The sequence below is a fragment of the Pterocles gutturalis genome, unplaced genomic scaffold (assembly GCF_000699245.1).
Source record: "Pterocles gutturalis isolate BGI_N339 unplaced genomic scaffold, ASM69924v1 scaffold7370, whole genome shotgun sequence".
Classification (NCBI taxonomy): Eukaryota; Metazoa; Chordata; class Aves; order Pterocliformes; family Pteroclidae; genus Pterocles; species Pterocles gutturalis.
This window is the reverse complement of record NW_010138137.1, coordinates 36779-46916: the sequence shown is the minus strand read 5'-3', so window position 1 is coordinate 46916 and position 10138 is coordinate 36779. Positions and strand designations below refer to the sequence as shown.

Here is a 10138-nt window from a genome sequence, read left to right as displayed (position 1 = left end):
AGTAGTCAAAACACTGGTGTGCTATCAACACAACAGTTCAGTCACACATCAGAAACACAGCACTGTGTGGGCTGATATGAAGAAAATTAACTTCATCCCAGGCAGACCTTGTACAGTCATGATTTTAGTAACTGTGTCATGAGATCTCAGTCCAAAGATGTACAATTACTGATGTATGGCTTTTACTGTGAGGATGATCAAAAAATGGAACGAGTTACAGAGTCTCCATCCTTGGAGATGCTCAGGCTGTGACTGAATGAGAGCCAGAGCAACCTGCTGTCATTGACCCTCCTTTGAGCTCTGAGGCCTTGGGCTAGGTGGTTTCCAGAAGCGCCTTCTGTGCTCAGCCATTCGGTGAATAACTTCCATATGTGTTGCACAGTGTTTTCATGTAAGATAGCATTTATTAATGTTGCAATTCTGATTTTATGACACGTGGTAGGAAAAGCATACCAGGCCATTTCTCCTGTCTTTGTCTTCTATCTACCTTCTTTCTAAAATTCAACCTACATAACAGGTAGCACTCAAAAAAAACTGTAAAATTAGAGATTATTCTTTGCTTCTAGTCTGTGTCAAAGGAGAAGAAACATTGGCCCAATGTTTATAGACTGAACAAGCTTTCAGGTTATCTTGAACTTGAGAGACAGCATAATTTGAAAACTTAGATGATTGGAAGATAATTTTGTTTCAACTGGTAGATGAATCTGTATTGTGATGGACTGAACAATATGAGTTTAGTGTTAATTCTTTGTCTTGATAATTTAACCGTGTGTAGAATGGTGTTTCTCAGTTCTGCTTTCTGGATTCTTTGTTACTTGAAATGTCCACTGTTGGAATAATTCTCAATTCACTCCTCTCAGTATTAAAAAAAGATACTGCCCATGATGGTGAGATACTTTAAAAATTATCCAAGTAGCTGAGACCTGGGGAACGTAACAAGCCAAAATTACTGAAGTAACAGTAATGTAGTACTGAGATCCGTCTTTATTTCTGTATGTCAAACAAAGTTTTTTTAAAATCCATGCTTATTTATACCTTCCTTGATGCATATTGTGTAAATAGGATTGTTGTTGGTGTCAGACACTGAAGAAGGCTGTGATTCATTTTCCTGTCCCCTAGATAAGTTTTGTGGTCAGTCTGATTTCATGCTTGACATTTTACATGTTAGATAACTGATCACTTGCAGATTTGCATTCTGTAGCATACTTGTCTGGAGATACCTGGTATCTTTGTGTTTGCAGTGTTCAGTTTGTTCAGGCATTTGAGCTGTTGTAGTGGTAAGGCAATATATAAGTGACCATCTGAATCGAGCTCACTTGCAAGACGGGAAGGCTGCAGAGCCAAGCCCATAGTCCCTCCAACAAAGCATAAAGTCCTAGTCTATATGGCACTCTTAACTAAAAAAAGAGTTTTCAGATACAACTGAGTTTATTCTTCAGCCCATTTTATGAATTGGAAAAAACTAGGTACCTGCTCCTTATATTGAGGAACTCCTGCTGGCATTTTTAACTAAGGAATGAGAGGAGGCATTGACAGTCAAGGTATTCTTGATTTGATGAGTAAGAAGAATTAAATAAAGCTGTTTTACTTATTATAAGATGTTGGCAGTAGCTATTCAACATGCAAAATATAATGACTGAGTCATCATTTTCTGTAATGTGGCAAAGTTTAGATTTTTATGCAGAAAATGGCATATGCAGATTGCATCTCAATAAAAGTTGAAATTATTTGATTTCACTAAAACTGAAAAGAGAAATTAATGTCATCCTACATACCTGAAAAACAAAAATATTTGTGGGAAGATTATTTTATCAAGTATGCAGTGGTTCATAGCTCTAGACTGAGAGAAAAGTGTACAGAGATGTCTTGCTATAGCTCTATTTAAATGTTTTTGAGATTTTTTTTTTTTTTGCAGTATCGATTGTAACAGGTCAACAATTTAATTGCTGTGTGCCTTCTTGATTACTTTTGCACACAGCACTAAGTATGCATGCAGTGAGGAGACACAGTCTATTTTTTTTCTACTTAATTGTTCCGTTCCTGTTTTAGCTTGATATTTTGCATATGAATTATTAATTTCTATCGTTGTTCATGTTTCGTTTCTTTATTGCATGTAAATTTCAGTAACTGTAAAAATTAGTTAGAGCAACTCAAATGACTTGTATTTCAGCTTGTATCTGTCACTACTTCTCTCTGGAGCCTTCCAAACACAATTGCAATCTGAATCTGGTGGTTAGATTAGAGTGAAAGCTTCCATGTAGAGGAGTGCTACCGACTGAGTATTTAACAGGATAGCTCAAGAGATTTCCAAGTATAATCTGTACAAGCTTTTCTGTTTTGTATTCGTGTCCTAGAAGGAAATTGCTCTGCTCCTGCAGTATCTCCCATTCCCCTTCCCTGGTTACTCTAGGAGTTTGAAAATCACTGCCAATGAAATAGTAACTGGAGAGCTGGTAGTGCACATGTGCTACTCCGTGTGGAAGAAGCAGTGTCCTCATTTCGCATTTTAAGCAACTAATTAAAATATTTTGCAGAGTTTAGAATTAATACATTCTGAATACAGTTCTGTGAACTTTCTTGACTTCAGTATATTAGTAAATTCTCATTGCTACAAATGACGTTATGATGTTTAACACTTGATTTTATTAAAACTTTGTGAGAAAGTTTTCTGGGGTTGTATGGAAAAGAAAATTCTCGAACAGATGTTAAACAGCTTAGTTTTTCCTTTGAATATTCTTTTTCTTATTGAACAGTATTGCTGACATCATCGAGCACTACAGAAAAGAACAGATTGTTGAAGGATACTACCTTAAAGATCCTGTTCCAATGCAGGTAAGATTTAGTCTCTAAGTGTTTGTTGTTGAAGACACAGATCTTAATCGTCATCAGTTTATGAACTGAATTACAGCAGAGATACCAATGGTCGTTAAACAGCATCATCACTAACTTTAATGCTTTCAAGCTTGTGTGTTTCTTTTGTTTCATCCTCAAATGCATTCACTTACCAAAGGTTGGCTTGTAGTCAATTAAAAAATATGGTAAGCTCTGCCTGTCCTCTGAGGTGTTCATCCTCTGCTGTGTGCCCCTAGCTGTGGTGCCTGGCTCAACCATGCCGTGCCTTAAGCCCATGTTAGAGGAACCAGGCAACCCTCTTCTCTTCTGTGTCTGAGGTTTTTCCTCTGCCAGAAGAAACCTGTGTGCACAGAAGAGACTCAGGGATGATTGCAGGGCTTCTTCTGGAGTGTTCTTGCACCATAACAGAAGTTCATCCTAAGAGACTACCAGTTATAAGCACACAACATCATCTAGCTTTTCATAAGCTTATAACTAGTTATAAAGTATGCCTGTATATTTTGTTCCCTCTCTGTTCCCAGACCTTCCTGTTTCAATGGTTAGAAATTTTCCTTTCATTTCCTCCCTAAAAGTGGTTACAGTCAATTCATACCCCTTTGCGAGATCTGTCATACTAATATTAGAACATTTCTTGTGTTCTCCCTTAGTGAGCTCACTAAGCTAAGCATACCAAAGCTGATCCTGTCCCTTTGTAATGTTCTCATAGTTGTCCTGCTGACACCAATTTTGGTGCAAGCTTGCCTTTCTTGAACGTGGTGGACCAAGTTTAGAGTACCATATCATGGGTAATTCCCTTTCTCTCTGGAAAATACTTAACAGAAATACCCTAGAATATAATCAGTAAAATGATCGTTGTTGAAGCTTCACAGTATGCAATTTTTTAATGGCTATTCCTCAGCTTAAAATATGTTTTTCTTAAATGTTTGTCAGCACCAAGAACAAGTGCTTAATGATACAGTGGATGGAAAAGAAATCTACAATACAATTCGGCGGAAAACAAAGGATGCTTTTTATAAAAATATCGTCAAAAAAGGTTATCTTCTGAAAAAAAGTGAGTTATGTTTACTTCCATGAAATTTTCTTCAAAAAAAATGCAGATACGGATCATTGAATCATAGAATATCTCAAGCTGGAAGGGACCCATAAGGATCACCAAGTCAAACTCCCTGTTTCTCACAGGACTATGTAAAATTTGAAGTGGCTGAAGGGTTGTAGAAAGTGCGTGAAGAATATGAAAAGTCTTTTTCCTTTAAGTAGTACATGAGTAGAACAACGTGATACATAAAATTACATGCAATGTGAAAAAGTTGATTGGCAGTTGTTCTGCAAAAAATCAGAGCCCAGCACAAAAACTAGGCATCCTTTCTAAAGGTAGCATTCGAACTCATTAAATGAAGTATATTTTCATAAAAAGTCTTTGCATTTAATAAGGAACTCATTCAACTCTAGCTGATAGAGTAGGTTAAAGAGAGCTAGAATAGTATAAATCTCTACATTTATTGGAGAGCAGAGCTGGTTTAATTTTGTTATTCCAAATTAGGTCATATGTTTTAAATCTTGAATTTAAGATACATATTCTGCTGTACAAGATATATTGTGACATTTTAGGTTTCTAATACTGACACAGTCAACATAACATACAGTAAATACATTGCCGCATCTCAGTATAACCCCGAAGAATTGCCATTAAGGAAGTCTTTGAAGATCCAAGGAAGCTAGTCCCTTACCAAGCACTACATTTGTACTTTTTAAAAAATCAGCATTAATGGAACAAAAAAACTATCAATAATTCAATTCCTGCAAATGACAGAGACCATAACTAGAAGCTAGGAATCTGGATAGCAACCAAATGTGAGAAAGAAGGCATGATTTTAAATATAGCTAAATATAAAAGAGACATTAAAAAACCCAAACCACCCCAAACTGTAGACGCTCTGAACAGAACAAGGAAAGAATCTCTTCTATTGAGAAGGCTGATTCTGAGAAGTGTAGAGGGATGTCATAGAGTGAGGACTCAAACAAGAATGAATTGGAAACCTCTAGATAAAAGAGATAATGAGATGGTTTGAATGTGTAAATCAGAGTACTGAGTAGGTGTAGAGAGATGCACATAGCTGGATATGGAACAAATTCAGAACAGTCACTCATCCATTTAGGAGACAGTGTAATCACTGGGTGTTGGATCAAAACTGTGGTAGTGCTCATTTATTGAGGCCTGTGGTGGATTTATGATGATCAAAGTATAAAATTGAGGGTGGAAGTCTTTTCTGAATGGTACTGTGGTTTATGTATTAATTAGTTGCAGAAAGTTCCTAATCCATTGTAGTTCAGAGAATGTTTTCTCTGAAACAAGTGTAACCAGCCAAATTTTTACATATGGTTGTGTTTAGGGCATTGTTCTGTTTTAAGTTTACATATAACAGATTCCCATTTCTGTTCTTCAGCCATACTGTTTTAATATACTGTAATGCAATCTGATAAACATTGGTCAGAGTTTAGGAGCAACTTTCTCATGTCAGTAGTCTGCTTCTTAATTCAAATTGTAATAAATGTGATCCACAGCATCATTATCTGCAAACTGTGTAGATACAGTCTTAACCACTGACAGGAACTCACTGTCCAGGCAGCTCATATTGCACTTGCTTAATCCTGTTGGAATTACTGAAAATATTTATGAAATCTTTTGCATCTCTACCTGATGATGCTTGCTGCATAAAATTGAGTATGTATACTGATATAATAACTTAAGCGTGATTACCTGTACCTTATGTTCTGTTTTAAATTTGACAGAAACTTTGCTGCCCTCTTTTGTTTTCTTCATTTACAAAATTTACACTTGCTTTTAAACAGTATTGTAACTTTTTGCTTGACTCTTCTACAGGTAAAGGAAAGAGATGGAAAAACTTGTACTTTATATTAGAGGGAAATGATGCCCAGCTTATTTATTTTGAACGTGAAAAACGAGCCACAAAACCCAAAGGACTAATAGACCTTAGTGTGTGTTCCGTCTATGGAGTACATGACAGTTTGTTTGGCAGGTAGGACAGTGGCTTCTAATTCTCATATGTGCAGCAGGAGAATTGACTGCTTGTTTGAGGCATGTACAAGACATGGGCAATGTGTTGCTAGTGAGCAAGTAGCCCTGGCTTGCGTTGTGCAGTTTGTGTGGATTGCAAAAGCATATGTAGACAGATACAGTTGATGAATAGTAACTTGTTTTACCATGGCAAGTCAGTTGCTGGCAACTGTACTTAAACTTCTAGATAAAAATTTTAGAATTTAGCATTAAAAGTTTTATTGTGAAATAAGATGTGATGATGATCCGAGCTTTTTTGTATTGTCATTTTTGAATATTGTGTGCATTAATTGTTTCATTTTACAGACATTAGAGATTATGAACTGAGGATTTTAATCCTTTTGAACTAAGAATTGACAAAATAAATAATTTTGTCAATTCCAAGAGGTCTGCATTCTTTTGATAGGTATTTGAAAGCCAGCTTGGTTAGATGGAGTCTGTATGTGCTTTTCTGTTTAAGAACAAGTGCTTCTGTTAGATTAGACTAGTAGTAAATTAGTTCATATGTGTTAACATCCTCAGAAATAATTTTTGCACAATTACTATATTCAGAGATAATTTTCACATCAAAGCTTATTTACTGTAATATTTTTATATTCCAAATATGCCAACTGCAAGGGATGTGATTATCAGCAAAAAAGTTGAGAATCCAAAGTCTTTTGGATATAATTCGTAATTAAAAAGAAACAGTTTACGTATTTGTTCATTAGTTCTTACAAAAAACCTCTACCATCCTGTATTATAATGTCATCTAGAAGAAATAACATACAGATAATACACTTACAGATAAGTGGAAATACACAAAATGGCCAAGACACTATAATTGCATTTAAGGTTGGGGAGGTTTGTGTCATGTACATTCAATGACTAATATTTCATCCAGCTCACATTTTACTGGCCAGATAGAGGATTCCTTCAGTTAATATTGTTTCCTGAACTCCCAAAAGAAGAAATCCTTAATGTGTGATTAACTGGTTGCAAACTAATGCTGAACCTCTCCTTCTTTTAAAGGCTCTAGGAATTGCCCTTATTGACAAGTCTTTTCCATTAGTAGATTGCTATTTTTTGCCTTGATTGAAAGTCAGCATATATGCCTAGTCAGTACAGGCCAGTCTAAAAGTTTCTCAATATTCCAAAACAAACTAGCTGTACTGAAGTGCAGTTTTCTTAAAATGACATAATACATTCAAAACAAAATGTGGTTTTGAACTGCCTGAGAAGTTTTATAGTTGGAGTTGTTCTTCTTTCCGTGTGTGATGATGTTTGTATACAAACAAAACTTGATGCAGTGTTCAGTGCTCCTTACAGACAAACAGCAGAAAGGTACAAGTTCAGTATAAACTTTGTTTTGCAATATATCAACAAGTGAGGGTGTCTGCTGATATTACGAAGATTAATTAAACTTACATTTTTTGTTTTGTTTGTTTTTAAGGCCAAACTGTTTTCAGATAGTAGTTCAGCACTTTAGTGAAGAGCATTACATCTTTTACTTTGCAGGCGAAACTCCAGAACAAGCACAGGTGAGACCTTTTGTTGGTATATATAATTTAAGAAGTAATTTTTTTGTCTTGGAGTGTTAAGTGATATTGCCTTTCTGAAACAGGAAGCAAGTGTATCACGAATAGTTAGTGGATATGTCTGTATCAGCAGATGTTATAAGGGAGTAATAGCAGATCTGTAAGGGGAACAGTTAGTGCTGAGAATCCAGCACTACGTTACCTGCACTTGGGGGTTTTACTTTGGACAAGTTCCAGTCAGGTCCCATGGACTGCTCTTCCATTATTTTCCACTGTAAGTTTCTGGAGAATATAATTTTAATTTTTTTTATGTAGTCCAATTAAGAGGAATAATTTAGTTTCCAGGACTTTTCCGTGTTATGAACCAGAGTATGTGGGAGTTTTCCTTCAAAGGCATATTCTTGATATGAACTAAAATAGTAAGGCACGTCTGTGTGCCCAGTGACCAAAGTATATTGAACAGCTGCCTTTTGTAGTTATTTGTCCTGTCCATAAATTGGTGGTTGTTCATAGTCTTGGGCCCTGATCGTGCACAAGTGAGGTTTTCTGGTTTTAGTTGGTATCCTTTAGTTACTAGCTCTCTAGCGGTTATGTTTGCTGATTTAAGAATTGTAGGATAGCAGCCTAATTTTCTGAAATTCACTCACCAGCAGGAGAGCATATCTAAAAGGAGACAGTGTCCCTGTTTTTTAAATTTACAGCTCTGAGAGTCCGCAGCTCTGAAATATTACCTGTTGCATCAGAAGCTTTGGATTTGAATTTATTTGAAAGGAATTAAAGCTGTTTAGAGCACTTATAATAGACTGCCATTCACCAGAGGATGAAAGCTGTATAAATTCAGCATTCTTCTTGTGCTGTATACAAAGGAAAACACAAATTTTCCTCTTAAATTAATACAAATTTACGAAAGATGCTGAGATTACATCAGAATGATGTAGTGGCATTTGTCACACAACACTGAATGTACTGTCTTTGAGAAGCTGCATGCTGTATAGCAATTAAGAATATATGCATTAATTTCCACATGCATTACTATACATTGTTTAGTCACATCTGTTACGTGCTTCATGTTCTAGAAATTAAAAGAAGTAAGAATGTAAGACAGAATACCCTGTCTTGTTCCCTCAACATTTGATATAATCTGCTCTTGGTTTTAATCTGCTTAACAGGCTGTTCACTGCATTTATACAGAATATGGGAGTTTTTTTAATAATATGGCTTTGGCTCAGGAAAGTTTATAGATATTTCTTTTTTGAAAAAGATCAGCTTTCTTTAATCTGTAACATTTTGTAGAAGAATAGTTTTATTTGTGTATTAAGGCTATCTTATGTGGTAAATAATTATCTAAGCAGCGCCGTCCTATGGACTGCATTGTTGTCTTTATGGCTTGTAGAAAACAAAATAGAACATAAAATGTAGCCTTGCCTGCTAGTGTCACTGTGCTTACTGTGTCTCGTTGTTCATTCTCACCGGTGTAAGCTTTGGCATTTAAGGGGAAAGCTTTTCCTGCTATGAGTGAATATAGAGGCATCCTATGCATCTAGGAAATATTTGTTTTAGAGAATTTAGGAGGCGTTTGTTTTTTCGATTGCTACTCCTGAGAATAAGGAAACAAGCTACTGAATCTTTGTGATGCATAGGTGAAAGCTTTTCCTTCTGTGCAAGGTTTTGAAAGCTGAAACCTGACTGGCAAAGTGGTCTAGCTGAGAATAGCTGCAGTACATATTCGTGTATTTTTAAAATGTGGAAGATATTGTGAAGGGTAAGACTGAAACAGTTGTGGGCTTTTTAAAGACGCTTCTAAATTGTACTTTGAGACAAGTGGTGGATCTTTGAGATACAGACTTAAGAAGGCTGTTGGTCAAAACCTAGATTTTGTGCTTTACAAGAGTTACACAAAATTTGATGGTTGGGGGACAAAAATTAGAGAATGAGGGTATAAAATATCTTCCACCTTCCAAAGGCCCCTTGCAAAGCTCCTCTGTTAGCAACTTTCTCATGCTACAGTGGCTTTTTCAAAGGTGGCCACGCGGGTTGGCAGTGTCTCTTAGCAGCTTATTAAAAATACACACAAAGGCTCTGCAGTCAGTTTGGTGCTAGACAACTGTTTTGCCAATCGACGGGGATAGCACAGAGGACACAGGCACCAAAAAAAAGTAAACTTACTTTTGCTTATGTCCAAAATGACAAAGTAATGAGGAAAATAGTACAGAGAAAATAAAGCAAGATAAGGTAAAGCAGCAAGACAACAAGCAAACTACTATAGCAAGCACAAAAATAAGGTAATGCACCTAATCATTACTACATAGAGTTAGCGATAGTGATTAAGAAAGATACATCACCAATTGCCCTGTATTACCATCATCCAGATCCGCAGACGCTGGGGAGCCTCTTTACAGCGAAGGATTTGGAGAACTCATCCCAGCAATTGGGAAATCTCTATACAGTGCCTCCACTGTATAGAGGAGGCTTCCAAATTTCACTGCAAATGGTCCCCACTTTTATACAGTTAAATAAACAACTTTCTATCTTAAGCTGTGAAAAACATCTGGTGTGGTTTTTTTTTACCTTGTTAACTTTTTCCCGCACTTGGCCAGAACCCAAGAAAAAGTTAAGAAGAAGTAAAGGTGTCTGGTTGTCTCTGATTATGCTTTTCTGAACAAAGCCCGTCACTGCCCTGCCACATTCTGTC

At 36.2% G+C, this 10138-nt stretch overlaps 1 protein-coding gene across 1 annotated transcript in view; it reads left to right on the top strand.

Moving 5' to 3' along the window:
• Positions 1 to 10138, top strand: part of RASA1 (RAS p21 protein activator (GTPase activating protein) 1) — a gene marked incomplete at its 5' end in the record, with an annotated part of 47612 nt that overhangs the window by 13291 nt on the left and 24183 nt on the right. Inside the window, 4 exons of the mRNA XM_010082857.1 lie at positions 2754 to 2832; positions 3784 to 3904; positions 5735 to 5891; positions 7362 to 7449. Coding sequence (XP_010081159.1) covers positions 2754 to 2832; positions 3784 to 3904; positions 5735 to 5891; positions 7362 to 7449 — 445 coding nt within the window. The remainder of the gene's footprint in view (positions 1 to 2753; positions 2833 to 3783; positions 3905 to 5734; positions 5892 to 7361; positions 7450 to 10138) is intronic.